This window comes from Lytechinus variegatus, chromosome 2 (genome assembly GCF_018143015.1).
Source record: "Lytechinus variegatus isolate NC3 chromosome 2, Lvar_3.0, whole genome shotgun sequence".
NCBI lineage: Eukaryota > Metazoa > Echinodermata > Echinoidea > Temnopleuroida > Toxopneustidae > Lytechinus > Lytechinus variegatus.
In genome coordinates this window covers 74,272,038-74,292,434 of record NC_054741.1, presented here as the reverse complement: position 1 = coordinate 74,292,434, position 20,397 = coordinate 74,272,038, and the positions used below count along the sequence as shown (strand labels likewise).

Sequence of the window (20,397 nt, the reverse complement as noted above, 5' to 3'; positions counted from 1 at the left end):
ATCGCCGGCAGGCCGCTGAATAAAATTTCGGCGAGAGCCTCATTAACGCACGCACTGCGGTCTGACTGCTTGATATTGTTTGCGAATCTGTTTTGTAAATTAAAGGGGAATTTCACCCTGATAAAAAGATGATGAAAATATGAGAAAAATCATTTCAAAATATCGATGAAGGTGTTATTTGACAAAAAATGGAGTTGATAGAATTTAGAATGCTTGATTTATTGTGACGTCTATAACGAGCAGTTGCTCTATCCTAAATATAAAATGCCCAAATTTCCCATTTTTAATGGTCCGTAACGACCCACTTTTTTCTTTTTGATAACAAGTATGAATTGATATAGGCCTACTAAAATGTACCATAAAAATCATTATCATGTATTTCTTGACATTTCATTTACTTTTTTACCATAATAATAGCTGCTTGCAAAGGCCTACGCCGTCACAAAAAAACCCGGGGGGGGGGGGCACTTACATTGACGAGTGGATACCATGCGCGACCAAAAAAAAACGTAAAAAGGATAGGGCACGTTACCTACGTAACGTGATAAGGGTGTCAAAAACACAAAAATAACGAAAAAAGGGTATCTATTAATTCGCTAGGAAAACCGTCGTGTTTAGGGTCTAATTTGCGGGGATGATAAAACAAAATCAAAATGTTTTATAAAGGATGTCCTTTTTGCTCCAACACTTCGTGTTTAGAGTCCGATTTGCGCGAGGTGTAGAAGGTGGGGTCGTACTAAACCAAATAAGGTAAAGCCGACGACCGATCGAAGGACCCGTACACTCTTAAAAATATTGGGTAAAAATGCTCCATGATGGTAATTATGTATCCAACCAACATTGGGCATTTCTTTTGGGCATTATTATTTATCTAGTGTGATGAAAATTTGCTCATTCTAAAGTAATTTCTGCTTATTTTTTAACCATACTGGACAATATGCTTCCCGCATTGGGTAAAATACTGCCCAAAATTGGTTGGATACATAATTACCCTCGTGCTGGTTAAAATTTTGCCCAATATTTTTTACAGTGTAACAATAAAACATTCCTGTACTTGTTTAGGGGTTCATTTCAGGGAATATTTGCCAAGAGTATCGTTTTGTTTCCAATACTTGTTAAGGGTAGGGTTTCACACGCCAATACTTGTTAAGGGGTGCATTTTCAGAATATGGAAATTACGTGTTTAGGGTGCTTTTTGAGACCCCATGGTCGCGCATGGTATCCACTCCTGAATGGAAATGTCCCCCCCCGGGCAAAAAAAATCTTACCTTTGAAAAAGATTGGTGGGGGATGGATTTTCCTCGAACGCATACCAATTTTTTTTCTGCTATTTTCATAATAAACTTTAAATGAATTCAACTTTGCACTACTTAATTTTTTCAAAGACAACATAACAAAATTACATCTCGTCATCATCATCATCACCACTATCATTAGCATCACCATCATCATCACCACAACCATCATCATCACCAAGATAATTTTCATCATCGTCATTGCCATCATCATCTTTTTTTTCTTTATTTTTTCCCCATCCCTTCTTTTTTTTTCTTCCAATATTCCTCCTTTTTTTTAGAGCGGCACACCGTCATGCTCCCTCACTGATTATCCGCCTCTATATGCTTGGTGTTGTATAAATTGGCGGATACCTGAATGAAATACTGAAGAGAAAATAAGGAAAGGGAAAAAGTAAGAAGAAAAAGAAGATGAGGAGAAGAAAAAAAGAAAGCCAAACAAATGAAACAAAACAATGTCAAAATTTCGTAATAAAGTCTTCTACGTCAGTTTAATAATGTTTTCATTGAAATGAGAACATAAAAAAATGAAACAAGTAAGATGGGCTATACATCGTAGCAAAGAAATAGAGGGAAGCTCCGAGACAATAAAAAGGGTGAGAAAAAGAAAAGACTTTGAAATACTCACAACACGAGCATAATAAAAAAATATGGAATAAGCAAGGACAAGTAGCTGAGGGACACCCCCCCCCTCTCTCTCTAGTTATTTATGTATCAAACTCGCATACACAAGAATTTCTTACTAATCAAAATATTGCGAGCAAAAAGCACGAGCTGACATTTTTTTAAATATTCAAAACTGATAGAGAGACACATTTTAAACAATTCATGAATCATAATAATTATACAACCAGCTTACCAATCGAATCATTCGATTGCGACAAATGATCTGAGAATTAATGCTTTTAGGAATTCATTAAATTAAAGCAAAGTATCTCAACATTAAAATAATTAAGGCGGGCGCAAGGTATCAGCTAATACACCGATAATTTTTTTTGGACATTTGAGGTATTTTCGGTAATCATGAAAAAGATTAATATTTCATGAAAGCTCAAATCCCGAAGAGCGGAATATTTTTATTAATTGACTTTTTAAAAAAATGTTCTAAGCCCCATTTAATATTTGATTATAAGTCGATGCATTAAAAGCTGAAAAAATAAAGTATTTTGTGTTCCTCTATCATAATTGTCTTTCTCTTTAACCCTGGTTCTTTTTTTCTGGGGGGAAGCATTTTGGTTAAAAAAGAGAGAAAAAAGATAATTGCTGGCTTGTGGACGCCCGGTGTGGACGGTGGTAGGGACACCCCCCCCCCCCCCGTAGTTACGCCAATATGGGACCAAATGATCCTAAATTTAAATGTCCGAGGCGAAACTTGTGCAATCAAACGTTATTTCTGAATAAATTAAAGCTTGCGCTGTTCAACTTCAATCTCTTTCAGCTAAATTTGCGATGAACGCTGCGTTATGAAATATATAATTATCAACATCTGGCGAAAAGAATAACCGACCGATCACCTGACGAGAACGTGTATACGTGATCTGCATATCAGGTCCGATCGAGAGTCAGAAGTGAAGGACAACTGCCAAGAAAATCAGGAAAAAGTCGTCAAAATGTAAGTTCCCCTTCATTTCTTTCAATTTTTTTTTACTTAATGAAGCATAAATGTATCATTAAAGCAAAATTTCAACAAAAGCCTCAAATTTAGCTAGTACTTTTGTTGAAATTACAATAAATTTAGATCCACATAAATCTCTAACCCAATTTTAGCACTGATGTCGCCTATGAGGTCCATACATGTAATGTTTGGACCTCATTGGTACTAGGAGTGGCAGCCGTCTGTTTCGAGGAGTTTTTTAACATTTTTTAATTTTTTTATTTCTCCTCGTCGACAGACGGCTCGCTAGCGTGTCCCCGCCATTAGGGGAGGTACAACGCAAAATCCCCCCGGCGGGGCTCATCGAATATTTTCTTAAATATAATGCAATATATAAAAAGAAGCTTACCAAAATGCAGCTTGTTATTTCCTCTAGGCTTTGATTGGCATTTAAGTGGTGAAAATTCAATTGAAAAGGAACAAAATCAGTGACTTTCCTCGGCTGTCGTGTAGCTCCCAATTCACTCGTTCCTCCGAAGTCGATAATGTACACAAACATATGAGGTGGGATGAACTTCCGGGTCAACTGCTTATCGAAACCGTTGGCCAATCAGATCATCTCTTTTACGTCAGGCTTATGAATATTAATTTTCTTTTCCTTTTCAACGTTTGCTCGCCCGGGCACTGTATATGTGTGACGTAAAGGTCATGGGGCGGAGTCTAACTTTCGCCGGCCACTTTTCATGAATAATTCATTACCAAGATGGCTGCCCACTCTCCGAGTCGCAAGTGTCAACTTTTAGAGACAATCCTCTGAATGCCAGTTTCAAAGCGGGAATTTAGGGTAAGAAACTGTCGTCACTTAAACATTAAAGGTGCATATGAATGCACTGTTTGTGTAAAATATCACGGTATTGAGGAGAAAAACAAGAAATTAGCCGTGGCCATTGAGCCCCCGTACAAACGACGGTTTAACTTCGGTCTATGTATTTGGTGAGTGAAGCCAACGAAGTTCAGCTGAACAACCAACATAACAGAGACCGAAGCTTTTGGTCTAGGTTATGATATAACCTTGACTTGTTCTCAGTTATAATATATCTCCATGTGTGGCAAAATAAGGCTGGCAATGTTTGGCTTATTTTCTCTTTTTGTTTGGGGCAAATGCTTGATTTTTTTACACTGACAATTTCCATTACACCTATTATTTATACAACTTGGCACTTATTTAAATTTGATACTTTGAATCATTTTTTTCTTAATAAAAAATAGAGATAAAAAATGAAAATTTTCTTACCATATAACTTTCCACCAATAGAGGGCGTACACAAAAATATGCCCAAAATTCAAGTTTTTTTGCACTCTGGTAAATACAAAAATTATTCCCAAGTTACCAATGAAAAATAAATTACAACTGTATGGAAATTAGTAATTTTGGTCACAAAAGAGATATCTTAATGATTTTTTAAAGTGTGTGCTCTGTACAACATTGGCATACCATAGTCCTACCTGTAGATTCCCCACAGGCAGAATGGTAGCAGTGAACAAGTGCATGACGGTGCGTATTTTATGATTTGGTCAAGTTAAAGTTTCTTCAAGTTAAAGTTTTCTAAATTATAAAACTTGAAGAAACTTTTACTTGACCAAATCATAAAATACGAACCGTCATGCGGTCTGGCGGACAAATGGCAGCTGGGCAATAATTAATAATCTTGTTCTAAAATTTTAAATAGAATCAGATGAACATAAAAAAATGCTGATGGATTACCATCATCTCTGAGTCTGAGTCTTGTGAATTATTTTTTGGGAGTATACGTGGCACTGACTCATTCTATAACATTTTGCAGTCTATTTTTACAAACTACCTCGCCCTTTATTAATAACAGTAAGACCAAGATCAAAATCTCTAGGCCCTACAATTTTATTTAAGTAAAAATTTTGTCTCCGAAGTTAGATCATTAATAAGTTTTTAGTGTGATTCAGAACAGTCATCCAACACGTCTTGGTGTTGGTCAGAATAGATTTTTCAGATCACTATACTGGCGAATCCCCTTGACCTAGTTTTGTCATCAATTTTTGTTGTTGTTTTTTTATGATCTGCTGTCAATTGGTTTTTGTATGAAATGTGAATATTTTGTGAATGAATGTTACTATGTTAGCCTGATACATATTTTTAAATGGACATTCCATCACACAGACATTTCTTGAGATAAGATGCAAATATGTGCAAAATATAAGACACAGTATGTAGCTTGAAGGAGGACCAATGAAGGCAGAAATATGGATTAAAAATATATCATTGTTTTAGAGATGATTTCTGCAAGTCACGTACAGTCGTACACTATTTTGAAAAGGGGAATTATTTTAGTATCTGATTACTGCTAGATTAATTAACCTTTATGCAATGATGGGGGGGGGGGGGGAATCATAAACTACTTTCGAATTGTTGGATGACTACTTTAATATGTTAAACAATATCCTTTTCCATTGTGAGACCAGATATAATTCAAAATACCATCAAACTTTGTATGTATGGCAGTGAGTCCAAACTTTGCTCATGTCCATACTTCGCGGACGGTCATTATCTCAAAAACTAGCCAATAACCTTAAAATCTGACATCAGCAACGTGAAAAGCGAACTAAAATTACCCTTTGGCGTAAGTTTCTTCAGGATGAGTTCAGTATTCATGAAAATATTGACAAAAGATCTGCAAATTCGTCACCGTTATTGCCCGTTCCGAAGAAATCTGATATTCTCAACAAGCATCACGATATCATTTTGCAAGCAGATATTATCAAAAATGTGAGTTCAAATGTGGTGCTGACTGATTCTATAGCATTTTGCCATCAATCTGAGTTTGTTCTCCACAGAACTTCGGTCTGCGAAGTTATGTCACACTTTTTCAGAACAGATTTCCAGCACAGCGCGCATTTGTCGATCAGAATAGAATTTTGAGATCGCGATACTGGCGAAATCACTTGACCTATTTCACATTTTCATCAATGATTTTACGATCTTGCTGTCAATGTGGTAACTATTTCTTGAATTGGTTTTGTATAAATCGTGAATATTTTATGAACAAATTAAAGCCTGAAGAATATTTTTGAAAAGTCCGCGAAGTTTGGACACCTCATCATACTTCACTGACCCGACATACTGTATTAAAGATCCCATGGGTCTTCATTATCAGAATTCCTAACCTTATAATGTAATAAGTTCTTCAACCTTAATGAAATGATATAAAATGTTGAATGTATAGTTTTTGTTCAAATGCTTGATGTACTGAGTAGTAATAATTTCTGCCTCATTGCCTTGTGACAGTGCATGAGATATGATTCCCATAACAAACAGGTTAGCTATTAAAATGAAACAGCCTATCAAGATCATTGTTGTATCATTGCATGTGCATTTAGCTCAGTAGACTTACTAAACCAATCAGCATTGTTCTTTCAATTAGGCTATTAGTTATTAATGGCTATCCTTTAAATTTATGTTACAGAGCCCTTGTGATGCCATAATCATAATAGTTGATTTGTTCTTCTACATGTACTAGTATTATGGTATGCATCCAATAAATGCATAACTTGGATACCTCATTGCACCTTGTATCCTTCCTCTGTAAGGTTGAATATTTTCAGCACTTTGATTGTGCTGAAATTTATTCAGTCACAGCTTATTGCAGTTTAGGTGATACTGAGATAATTTTGAACAACAATCTTTAAGATTTTAATTGGTTTAACTGATCCTGACTTTGATTCGCAGGAGAAACCAGTGTTCATCCCAGATGCAAAGAAGGAATGGACACCGAGAGCTCCTGCTGAGTTTGTCAGAGATGTCATGGGTAAGAGACTATGTCATTCATTTGTAATGTGCAGGGGGCCATGAGATATCATTAAGGGCTGCACAGTATAATAATCAAATTGAAATATTGTGACTTTGACATTTCAATGAATAAATATTGGATCCATGATGATGATGCGCCTCTTATACTCTTATGCTGAAAACAATTGACATTTGTATGTTTTTCAGACAGGAAATTTGCCTTGAAATGCTATAAAACTCTGACATAAACCCAATGCAACTCACCAGGGTCCCAAGGAGTGGGTATGATAAGAAATTAATATACACATTGGTCTACAGTTAATGCCATTTGGTTGACAATCATATTACTCAATTCTGTACTGATTAATGATTATAAATTTATATTTATTATTAAATGCAAAATAAAATGATATAAAGTAAAATAAATAAAATTATACTGATATGTCATCACTGACCAATGATTCATATTTGTTAAGTGCTATCTTAATTGTGAAAGGAATTATTTGATTGCTAAGAAAATTAATAATCATAAGTTAGAAATTAGGTGGTCAGCGGCTTGAGGTTCTGTCCAAGGGTCCTTGGAACCTTGTAAGTGATTATGAGTAAAACCTATTTCATATTCTATTTCTCAGTCTGCCCACTCTCAATGTAGTAATATGACTAATTATTATACATAATTTTTATTTAGTTGCTTGTGAAATCAAGTTTGCCATTATTCTTAACTTTTGAATTAAATTTAACTTTTCAAAGTTATAATTTAGTTTTTTGTATGCTCCATATAAAATTTAGGATCTAGTGCTGGAGCTGGGAGTGGAGAGTTTCATGTTTATCGTGGATACCGTCGTCGTGAGAATGCCAGACAAGCTTTCATCCAGAACAAGGCAGAAAAGGTATTGTTTTTTATGTTGATTGCTAATAGAGACAGGATTTAAATACTAATGATCAACAGAGGAGTGTACATTAATATTATGGTATCATTTATTTTTTTATGTTATACACAAATGTATTCATTCATAAATGGAAGAAAAATAGAATGGTTTCCTTTTTTTTCCTTGATTACTTTTCATGATCATAAGAAAATATACTATTCGGACATTGAATATCGTATAAAAAAAAAATCAGAAATATTCTGAAAGTAGTTAATGATTATTTTTAGCTTTAGATGAAACTGTATAATTCATTGTTTTGTTGTTGATATATAGGATGAACAGGATCGTGAATACCATAAGAAGTTAGAAGAAAATCAGAAACTAGCCAATCAGAAGACTGCCAAGAAACGTGCCAAAAGGTGATACTTTATCAAAATTCCTAAGACCTTGTTGGAATATATAAAACAACATACATTTAATAGTGGAAATATTAGAAGAATAAGAATACAACAACACAAGTTTCATTAATTTACACTTTCTAGATTAGTATTTGCTTTAAGTACTCGTATGTCGTATTAGCAAGCCTCAAAATAGGCTCTTCTGTCTTGCCTGAATTCACTGATGACATATTAATGGAGGTGGGATTACTATATATGTAAAAAAATAAAAAAATGATTTTGTCTGCCATATTACATTTTTAAAATTTTAAACATTTTCATTAAAAAAAAAAAGTTGATGAAAAATGCAGCTCTAGAATATATTTCTGGCATTTTTATTTTGCCAATTATTTAGTGCAGATTTTTCGGTTCCATGACATTTGCTCTGGCGACAGTTGCTCTAGTATTGAAAATCTACACGTTAAGCCAAACGTAAAATATAACCTACAAAACCAAGTAAACCCTAATCATTATCTTTATTGTGAACCAAGTACTCTATTACAATCCTAACTCTAAAGGCCACCGCACACCTTACAACCCGACCGGTTGACGACTGGCTTGCGACTGGTGAGGGGAGATGTGACGTCACAGCTCTTGTCAGCATGAGCATCGCAGACCGGTCAGAGACAAGTCGCAAGGAAAATCGGAAGGATTTGACATTTCGAATCCTTATGACTTGATCGCAAGCTCAATCCAACCTCCAGCCAATCAGACAGCAGAGTTGCATAACGCGTATTATGATAAACAAAGGGCATACGCAGTAGTAAGCGCAATTTCTCAGATGCTATGCCAAAGAGCAAAAAGCGCATGCGTGAGTCGCAGATCGGATCGCAAGGTGTGCGGTGTCGAGGCTTATGACTGCCTTGCGATTCATCTCCCCTCACTCAGTCGCAAGCCAGTCGGCGACTGGTCGGGTCGTAAGGTGTGCGGTGGACTTAACATATGTCTTCTTAAATATTAAGACCGGAGCAAATGTCGCAGGAGCAAATGTTGTGTCACCAGCTTTCAATATCTGCATTGAGATACTTTGTAAACAGCTTTGCCTGACAGCAGGGCTCATAGCAAAATAAGAGCAAGCCAAATGAATCACCAACCCCCTCCCCCCCCAAAAAAAATCTTAATTTCTATAGTAGGTTTTTCCCCAGCCAAGCTCTAAATATTTTCTTTACTTTGTTGTGCAGATGAATTGAGATAATTGAAACTCTTTATCATATGAATAAAATAATTTATTCTAGTAATTTGTACAAATTTCGATGTAATTTTCATTGAGTGTTTGGGGTAGTGAAAATAAATGAATTGAATTGAAAACACATCTGATTACATCTCTCTTCATAAGATGGCATCATACTATCCTTGCTGGTGAGTCACACAATATTGCCCATGTATGAGGCTTGTAAATTTGATTAAATGTTAAAACTTATAGCTGGTATCAATCTTTGAAAATGAAACTTGTAGAGTTGTATTTTGCAATTAAGTAGATTTGTATTGCCTACATTTTGGTTATTTTCATTTTCTGCTTCTGAGTAGGGCTCTAAGTCATGGTGACAATTTTTTTTAAGATTCTAGATAAAAATGATATTTCTAATAATGATAATCCTGATCAATTTCACTTTATTCTTCTCTTCATGAAAAGGAATACATTGGCACAACATGGAGAAAAAAAGTGGGTCATAAATGATGCAGCCCAGTACATGATTACTTAAGAAATATATACACTTAGAGAACCCATTTATAATATGGGGAATATTCCAGCTAGACTATGTTTCATGTTCAAAATTTGGCATGATAAAAGGAATACTGAACTAATGTATAATTCATTTTAAATGTTTGTTTTTGACCAAGGTTCCAAGGAATGAATAATACAGTCATAAGCCACATGAATATCATGTGAAAGGATCTATAGAGGATTTTTTTCCCCAGAAAAAATATGGAGTACCAGTTTTCAGAGCTGTATGGTATTTTAAGTGTATTTTAAGACCTGTGTTTCCATTCATAGTTGCTATAATATACGATTGTAAGATACTAACTTTTCATATTGGGAAATGCACCCAGGAGGGGCCAGTCAAAAATATTGCTGTACACATGCATGAAAAAAAAAAGCATGTTGAAAGGGGTGTTTTTTCAGTTTTAGACGGGGGCCCCGCATGCACTCGTTAAGGGTATGAAAAACACAGATTTTGAAGAAAAAAATTGTGGTTTTGGAAGACTGGTCAATGGTCAATCGCAGGGTCAAACGTATTTAGGGTACATTTTTTTCCAAAGCTTTTTTTTTAAGACTGGCCAAACGTATGTAAGGTATGTTTTTCCCCAAGCTTTCTTCCTAGGGTCATATTCTGGCGACATCTTGTTTTTTTGGTCAAAATGTGTAGATAAAGCCTGCGAAAAACTTGTTCAGGAGGTTATTTTGCACACAGAGAAAAACTTGTTTAAGGGGTGCTTTGAAATAAGTAGGCGTACACTAGTTAAGGGTATCAAAAACACTGATTAAAAAAAAAGGTTTTGAAAGACCGGTCAATGGTCGATCGCGGGGTCAAACGTATCTAGGGTACATTATTTTTCCAAAGTTTTTTTTTTAAGACTGGCCAAAATGAGTGTAAGGTATGTTTTTTCCCCAAGCTTTCTCCCTGGGGTCATATTCTGGCGACAACTTGTTTTGGGGGTCAAAATGTGTAGGTAAAGCCCGCGAAAAACTTGTTCAGGAGGTTATTTTGCAAACACAGAAAATTCGTTTAGGGGGTGCTTTGAAATAATTTGGCAATACATTTGACTGCCCTCCCCCCCCCCCCCCCCCCCGAAATGCAAAATATGATTAGGTTTCTGGGTTTTACATTATCAATCACAATTCAACATGGATCATTCCTGCTGTTTAAATATCAACATGAAGTCATTTGTTATACATGAGGATGAATGAAAACCCATTTGATAGGCTAGCTATTAAAGTTTGTGAAGTGATGGTCTTGAAGTCAATGAAAATGCTTTTTGAAACTACTGCAATTATATCTTGCATGGAAATATCAGTTTTTAGAAGAGTCCATGAATAATGTGAATAATTCTCTGTGCCAACGCAGTTTGAGACCACGGCAAGGGTATCTTGCTTTTTAGGCAGAATTATTCAGGAGACTTCATGAATGATGTGGAATGATTATCTTACTATTCAAGACAATAAGATTGCATCGACCTTGTCAGTGGAAATATCATCTTTGTGATGTGGTAAAGCTCATTGCCTCATGGTCATTTCTAGTTTTTGTATTCTTTAATCACTTTGTTGCATAGCTTCTGCAGTAAGAAGACACCATACACCATGTACCGTGTGCATAGACGTCAGGCTTTAAGCATAGAAACAAAGATGGAAATTCTTGGTGCTGTTGAGCGTGGTGAAAGAAAAACTGACGTTGCCAGAGAGTACAACCTTCCTTCCAGCACATTGTCATCAATCTTGAAGAACAAAGAGAAGATCAAAGAACACTTTGATTCTGCAAAGATCGGACCGTCAAGGAAAAGAATTCGCTTAACGGACCTTGAGGACTTGGAAGAAGCTGTGGTTAGATGGGTAAATGATAGGAGATCCAAGAACTTCAAATGCACTGGTCCCCTCATTCGAAAGAAGGCTCTCCTCCTTGCCATAAAGCAGGGCCGCCATGACTTTGTAGCCAGTACCGGGTGGTTAACCCGGTTTAAAGAAAGGAATTCAATCAAATTATTGCCCCAGAATGAAGTATGGATGGATGATGCTTTGCCAGATAAACTTGGAAAATACAAGCCTAGAGATATCTTTAGTGCAGATGAAACAAGTATTTTTCATCCCACGGTACAGGCTAGAAAAATGATGTCCAAAGGCAAACAATATCATGGAGCAAAGCAAGACATGGATCAATTATCTGTTGTGGTCTGTGCCAATATGGATGGTAGTGAAAAGCCAAAGCCTTTAGTGATTCAGAACCCAAGGAACCCTTCCTCGTTTAATTCTTCACCAGAACAACAGGTGAACAAAAAGGTGTGGACCGAGACAGATGTGTTTGTTTCATGGGTGAAAAAGCTTGACAATACATTTTCTGCTTGCGGCCGCAAAATACTCCTGTTCATAAATGATTGTTCTACCCGTCCCCATATCCCAAATCTTCAGTCTATCGAGTTTGAATTCATCCAATCCAAGAAGACTCTTAATCCTAATCCGATGGGCCAGGGGGTAATAACAAACTTCAAAAAACACTATGACCGAAGACTGGTCAGTTACCTTGATACCCTTCAGTGTGGAGAGACATCAGCATCATTCTCTGTGAAAGATGCTACTGATATGATATATTGGGCCTGGCAGCAAGTTACTTCAGATTGTATCATCCAAAGTTTTGAGAAGGCACATTTCTTGGTTGGTGCCATCGACCCTAGCCTGATCGACTCTGATGTTGACAAAGAAGTTGATCTTGAAGGGGTCCCTGGCCCTTCTTGTCATTCAGGCAATATCCATGATAGGATGAAAATGGAATGTGAAATGTCTAACATATCTCCAAACAAAGATGACAAAACATTGAACGAAGAGAAGGACCAGACGTGTCTCGAGAAGGTTATGCAGTCTTCAATAATATTTAGTGAGTTCACCCCAGCAAATGAATATCTGATGTGTACTGCTGCTTCATCTGGTGAAGACCTTGTGAAAATTGTTTCTGATAGTTCTGACAATGACGAGGCATCAGATGTCACAGTTCTCTCACCCCCACCTTCATTCTCTGAGGTCATAAACTGCTTGCAACGTGTGAGAGACTTTCTTTATAGCAAACAAGAGTCAAGTGACAAACATTATGATGCTGTTACATGCTTGGAAAAACACATCTTGAAATACAGAGACAGTACCCCTGTCCAGAATAAGGTAACAGAATATTTCGAAAGTACAGTACAACAAACGTAGAGGGCATCAACCCCTTGCAGTGTTGCAATTTTCTAAGATTTTGTGACCGTTGTTTTCTCGGCATTTTCTTTTTAGATTGTAGAGTTGATTTTGGAGGGTTTGTTCAGTTTTACCATTTTTTTAAATGAATATAAATGACAATTGTACCTCTGTCGAAACTTTCAAAAATCTTCTAAAAACTTTTTTTATTTAAGTCTTAGCTCTTAATGCACCTTGAGCACTCTATAGAGTGGATTTGGTGCTTTATAAGTCACATTATTATCTTACAAAATATGTTAAATAAAGTTATAAAGGGGATTATGTATTTTTCATAAAATGTAAACAGAAGTTATGATGATTCTTGTAGTTTGCATATCAGTGAAAATGTAGATTGATGACATTGTGATACCATTCTCCTAAATATTACTGCTTCCATCAGATCTACACCAGCCAACACAAGAGCCATTATCTTGACTGCTGTTTATCTCTGTTCACAGCCTCAACTTCATCCCTGTCTCCATCCTCCAGACCTATTATATAATTATTTACCATACTGTATCACCCCCATCATAAACATCCCCTTGTTCTCTGTGGTTTTATATACTTCCATTATCAACCCATCACTTTGAGAATATTACATAGCCTTGTACTGTGTATGATAGGATGTAGTTTAGTGAAGAATAAGGGCAGTTGTGATTGTGACTCCAAACCAAGCAGTCATACTCGATCATTGAGCAGTTATTGAGTTCGGGGGAGCGTTTCATCAACATTTTTTGTCTGACAAGTTGTCAGATCTGACAACTTTCCTTGATTCTGATTGGCTGAGAGGTGCTGTTACTATGGTAATTGTCGGATAAAACAGGACTTGTCGGATAAAATCCTTTCATGAAACGCTCACCAGGTGTGTATCAGAGTAAGAGAACACATATACATGAATATCCACAAATGTGACCCAGCTTTTTATAATCCATCAGGCACAACACAGAGATCAAAGACGACCACTACACTAGCCCAGCCAAGGCAAGTCCTAGTCTAGACCTAATATTATAGACTGAAATTATCTGGTCCTACATGAAGTATCAAGCCTATGTACATTCTGATGGGTCTTGACTTGTGAACTAGCAAGGGGCTAACTTCTCAGGCATGGTCATGTCACAGCCACTATTTTCACTCTATAATTTTACACAAATTTGCTTTAGCATGCATGCAGCCAACCGTACCTACCTCCGGACCAATGGGGCTGATGCACAGTCATCAGACCATATGGCTTCGATCGACTCAGGTGGTTGCGCTGGATTATGTAGGCGCACTAATGTGATGAAGTGTTATTTAGCTGAAGAAAGTATCGACCTCATGTATATTTGTAATCATATTGATATGCAAAGTCATGAAATCATTATCATTACCACATAATATTTTAGTTAAAATACAGGACTGTAGATTTCATATTTTCAGGCATGATATCTAATGCATAAACTTTTCAACCAAACTGTTGAAATGAGGAATTGGGAAAAAAATCAACTTTACAATCTACTAAAAAGTGCTCTGAGAGGATTTTGTGGGTCACCAAATGAGCTTGGCTAAATTTGGGTGAAATCAGCAGATTGATTTAGTTATGTAATGACAGAATTCAATCTGGTTTACCAAAGCCTCTGAAGGTTACAAATTTGTTAGGCAATAATTTAGTGATGATTTTATTTTGAAAATGTCCATTATTACTCAATGATTTTTGTATATTTTTAATTTCTTCTATTATCATTGTCTGTTAGTTTATCTCTCTTTCGCTATTACTCCATGAGTGTACTGTGTTGGTACATGGTTTTGTATTTCGTTGGCATGCCCATCAGAGTGTGTGCGCACTGCAAAGTGTTGACGCCCTCTATGTTCGTTAATGGTACAGAATTTTTCCTTTTACAATGATGATGATATTCACTGAATATGTTTAGATATTTGAATAGAAATTCCTACTCCTCAATAGAAAGGGAGTAATAGAACACAGATTAATTCAAATAATAAAAAACAGAAAAGAAATAGGGAGTGATGGACATCATCGACTGACTCATTTGCCTATCACTCAGTTGTGCATATCACTGTTATGTGAAAAATAAGCAAAACTTCAAAATGCCATAACTTTCTTATCTTACATCCGCTTTTGATGAAATTTTCAGCGTTATGCTACATGTACATGTAGTTTGATTTTCCTCTATTCAAATCAACATTTTTCAGAGGTGGACTTGACCTTTAATAGTAAACTCTAAATCATTTTAAAATAAACATGAAATGAACTTACCTTTGTAAAATCATATAGTGGTTTCTTAATAAAATATGAACTAGACAGGGGAGTAATATTGAAACCAAATAAATTGAAATAGGAATTGATGAAGACTAAATGAAAAGAAGGGAGGAGATTAAAGACAAAGAGGTCAAGAAAATACATATTAAATGGAATAAAAAGAAAAAAAGTAAAAAAAATAAAAAAGTAAACCATGGATAGAGTTACATGTAAGTGCCCAGTTGTATGAGGGTTTTGTAATGGACTGTCATGTGTATCGACTATTTTTACAAAACAACTTTCGAGATAGGTTTTGTATTAAACACATAATATAATCCATCCTTTGGCTCACTAAGATATAGATGTTATGTTGTATTTGTAATAACTCTTTTAATAGTGATAACTAAATAATGATTTGATAATGATTTAGATGATAACAATATTTAAGAATAATGATTTCACAATATCCATCATTTACATGTAATGGCAACTGCACATTAAAAGGACAAGTCCACCCCAACAAAAAGTTGATTTGAATAAAAAGAGAAAAATCCAATAAGAATAACACTGAAAATTTCATCAAAATCGGATGTAAACTAAGAAAGTTACGACATTTTAAACTTTCGCTTAATTTCACAAAAGAGTTATATGTACATCCTGGTTGGTATGCAAATGAGGAGACTGATGATGTCATCCACCCACTATTTCTTTTGTATTTTATTATATGAAATATACTAATTTTCTCCTTATTGTCAAGTGATACAACGATTAATTCTTCCCTGAACATGTGGAATTAGCATTGTTTAATACTATATGGTTCGGTCAAGTTGGTCCTTATTGTAAAATCTAAAAAAAAAAAATGAAATATTGTTTAATTCAAACAATAAAAAAACAAAAGAAATAGTGAGTGATTGACATCATCGACTGACTCACATAGTTGTTCATATCACTGTTTTGTGAAAAATAAGCGAAATTTTAAAATGTCAACTTTCTTATTTTACATCCGATTTTGATGAAATTTTCAGCACTATGTTAGTTTGATTTTTCTTTATTTCTTCAAGTCAGCATTTTCCTGGGGTGGACTTGACCTTTAATCATGATATCTCGATAATGATTACTTTTATCACGGGTTTGACGAGGCAGCTTTGGACTCTCAACAAAAGATAAATTAATAAATTCTACCCTTTTAAAATCTTTTGACAATTTTCATCATCCTTTATTTGATTTTGTTTTATTTTTTGTTTTTTGCTCTGATTTATTAACTTCTTTTATGTTGTAGTCACACCAACGAAACTGACTCCTTATCAATAAAAAAGCTAGGTGTTTTGTGTTATTCTGAGTGGCGTACTATTGGTTGGTGTGGAGACAGTTTTATTGGTGTGACTGCAAGCAACGTTATTTGGTGGAGTCTCCATCTCCATAGAAGATTTACCTATCAACATGAATGTTGAATCTTCCAGTGATCTTATGCAATTCTATTTATTTTATAAGGATAAATTTTTAGTGATTTTATTTCTTTGTCAAGTCAAGATACTGTTATGTTCAATATTAATTATTTTCACAATGTAATGTATGTAACTTAATGAGAGTTGAGATATGATTGGATCCCTGATATCAATCTGATTATAATTGAATGAAAAATTATCATAGTCTGTCAGGGCATGTTAATTTGCTTTTCTACCTTACTTTCCTTATCATTTTGTTCTTCATTCTTTTCCCTTCATCCAGTTATTTAGTTTCTACTTTACTATCTATCTTCAGCCAGCTGAATCTTTAGAGAATCACTTTCATCCATGTCCAATTCTTAAGAAAAGATTCCGAAAAGATGTACTGAGCTTAATATGTACTACCCTTGATGACACCTGTTTACAAGTACAACTTGTCTGTGTGGCTCATTCCCACCCCCATTCCCTCTCTCTTACACATCATGTACTAGTATTTTCTCTTTCTTTTATGTTATCTGCAGGTTAAAGCAAAAACAGAAAATGCAGGCAAAGAAGAAAAAGAAAGAAAAGGAAGAAAAAGGTAAAATTATAGCTATTTTTCAATGGCATGAGTTTCAGTGAATGAACAACAAAAGGAATCAATGGGAATTATGAAAATAATAGATTTCCAGACTAACCCATGATGATGCTATGTTCACACATGGAAAGCAGTGAGCTGCTTGAGATTTTATTATTAATTAAACTGATAGGTGCAGTGAAGATTGGGGATACACTGTTATGAGTTTACGTACATTTTGCGAAGAGGCAATATAATTTGGTGTGGTAACTTTGTGGGAGCTAAATATGAGATAGTTTGTTGAATTGAATTGTATTCAGATTAATAAGTGAAGAAATGGGGTCATGTTTCATATAATTTATAAGTTATACAAGACTTTATACATGACCTGATCTTGGGTCCCAAATAAGGTTATTAATTCTTTTGGTTCCCAGGGCCAGTATTTAGTTTGATACTTAAGACAGAAGTATTTTACTCAGTATTTTGCTTTAGTAAAATTCTTAAGATGACCTAACCACTGTTGATATTCAATTGCATTTGTTTGCTGTTATTTTGCTTAAATCTAAATCAGCCGCCTACCAAGCTCAAGTCAGCTTTTTGTACAGTTGAAAATACGTTATATGCGCAGTCCTACATTCTGTGCACAGATGGATAAATGCATTGTGCATTATTTAGCTCAAAATTTATGTCACAATGGTTATTAGAAAATATTTTGCTTAAATTTGGCTTGATTTGCTTAGCCAAGCAAAATATTACTAAGTAAAATACTTTTGAAAAAAAATATTTCTAATTGAATACTGGCCCAGATGTAGATTGAAATTCTTTCTTTACCAAGCACCTGAAATTGTGTATGCAAAGCTTCTCATTTGTCAAAATATGACTTTGTTATGCACATAGGAAATGAATAATAATGATGATAAGGAGAAAGTAGGATGCAATGATAGGTTACCAGCTGTTGTGTGTAAAGTAGTTAAAAACTTACCAAAAGCACAAAATTTGAAGATCTTGAACCAATGTTGTTATATCTATAATGCCATTTATGAAACTTGACTTTGCCATGCTATGTATCACACTGGTCTGTATTTGAAAGTTTTTCCAGCCAACTCAAGTCTTTTAGATATACAGTGTAGCTTATTTTTAAAGCAAATGATATTATTGAAGTGAAGTGTTTGAGGCATTTTCAATATCTGTTACACTGTGTACACACACTGATTGCATGCACAGCTCATATTTTGCACACTTTTCAAGTAAGAAATAGACAATTATTTTTTGCGTCTATAATGGACAGATGAATGCCCTGCCCAAAGCCTTAGAATGATTTTCAAGAATATTATATTTATTCACCCAAACTTCCCTTGATTTGGTCTGTGTCTTCATTTGCCATCTTGGGTAAACCCTAAATGCGGATGGAGCTATGGTGACTGTATTGTTTTGTGTCCTCGAATTTACCTTTTAATTTACCACCTCCTTTTCATCTCTTTAATTCTCATATTAGCCAAAAGAAGAGCTGAAGAGGGCGAGGAGGGGAGTGAAGACGAAAGCGATGAAAGTGACAGCGAAAGTGACAAGGAAGGAAAGGATGATGATGCAGAGGATAATTGCTTTGTGATAGGAGGAAAATGAGAGGAAAGAATCCTGTTGCTGTATGCTCATAGATGATATATTATAGACTGATATATGAATGATCCACTGCATTGAGATACTACCAACATTCGTAAGTTTGCTTTGAATACTGTGTTACAGAGATCAAAACTTGATGAGTGACTGCAAAGGCTTATAAGGTGATGCTATTGAATGAGCAGTTGAACATACTGATGAAGGAAAGATTGACCATATTGAGATGCAACCATTGATCTGATGCCTGTGCTGATACAGGTCTATTGTTGGTGTAGGGAGGTCCAAAGTTGATAAAGACTTATGTATGGACTGAGCAGTTGAACACCCTCTGTATAATGGAAGATAGATTGATGACCAAAAGATCCACCATATTGAAATACAACAAGTTGATGTTCGACTGTATCTGTACTGCTACCAAAGGGCAGTAAAACATGACAAAGGGCTGCAGTTCAGGTGTTGTATGGTGCTATGAACCGAGCACTTGAAAGTGAAATTTGACTAGCGATGTCTAGTATGCTTAAGTGTATAGATGAAAGTGAAAGGCTAGATTGGATCTGAATTCTGTGTTGCTGGACCGAAAATCTCAAGGAAATTCTGCAAACTACATTGATAATTTTCCTTTGTTTGAGGATGTATTATGTTTCGAAAAAATAATACTGCATTCTGCAAAATTATCTCATAATCAGGTGTGCAGTATATTCCATGATTAAAGGGATCACCATAAGATCGTATATGCTCATTATTTTTATGGGGAATGCAGTCAATGCACACTCGGTTACAAATGATAAACATTCCTTGTGTAACGATAATATACATGGAAAGATTTATATTTTCACTTGAAGTGTATAATTTTTTGAGGGCATTATTTTTTAACATCTGTGGCTTATTTTACAAATAAGAACCAATGTGTTAATTTTAAAATACTGGTATTATGAAATATAGAAAGACATGTTATGCAGCAGAGATCATGATTCCACTTAAGCATCGCTATCGGAGGTGTGGTCAGGGGCTGTGTACAAATAATCCTTGCATGTTAATCTAACAGATTGACGGTAGTACTTGCGGTAAGTCTCAGGTGAACTATTTCCACAAGGGGTTAACGATGTAATGCTTCAGCAGATATGCAGTAGCTTGTTTGGTTTTGTAATAATATATGAAGGAGTGTCTTACAGAACTATGTAGTTGCCTACCTGAAAAGTATACTGCAATGTCAGTGGTAGATGGTTGTAAGTATGAAGTATTTCATGCTGAGAGCCAAGAGGGTGTTAGCTGGGTGCATTGCTCCCGAGTTACGAGTAAGTGTCCTGGATGATTACAAACATAGTCGACATGTTAAGAATACTTGTGTGTGTATAATATCACCAGCTTGAGGTACCTTTAGAGCAATGCTTTATAGAAACTTTTACCTATCTACAAGTTAAAGCTATTTTACAAAGTTCCCTCTCTATTTGAGACATATCTTGAGATATATGTGAATTTGAGAAAATAATCATGTGTCAATTTTGTTATATATAGTGCAGTATGATTTATGATGGATGTATTGTATCGCCCAAGGATAATATTTCCCAAAAGATTTTTTAAAGAATGGCTGTAACTGTAGAAATGCAGTG

The 20,397-nt window shown here is 35.3% G+C and overlaps 1 protein-coding gene across 2 annotated transcripts in view; it reads left to right on the top strand.

Annotated features, from left to right (window-relative positions):
* The window catches only part of LOC121408996 (tigger transposable element-derived protein 4-like), a 34,144-nt gene extending 14,095 nt beyond the window's left edge, over positions 1-20,049 (top strand). The window contains exons 2-7 of one of the 2 annotated variants that reach the window (XM_041600762.1): positions 6,650-6,728; positions 7,499-7,599; positions 7,912-7,997; positions 11,289-12,879; positions 17,136-17,194; positions 18,666-20,049. In XM_041600762.1, coding sequence (XP_041456696.1) covers positions 6,650-6,728; positions 7,499-7,599; positions 7,912-7,997; positions 11,289-12,879; positions 17,136-17,194; positions 18,666-18,681 — 1,932 coding nt within the window. In that variant the 3' untranslated portion in view covers positions 18,682-20,049. Of the gene's footprint in view, positions 1-6,649; positions 6,729-7,498; positions 7,600-7,911; positions 7,998-11,288; positions 12,880-13,871; positions 14,946-17,135; positions 17,195-18,665 lie in introns of those variants that run through there. The other variant, XM_041600763.1, reaches the window with a different exon arrangement.
* The last annotated feature ends 348 nt before the right edge of the window (positions 20,050-20,397 follow it).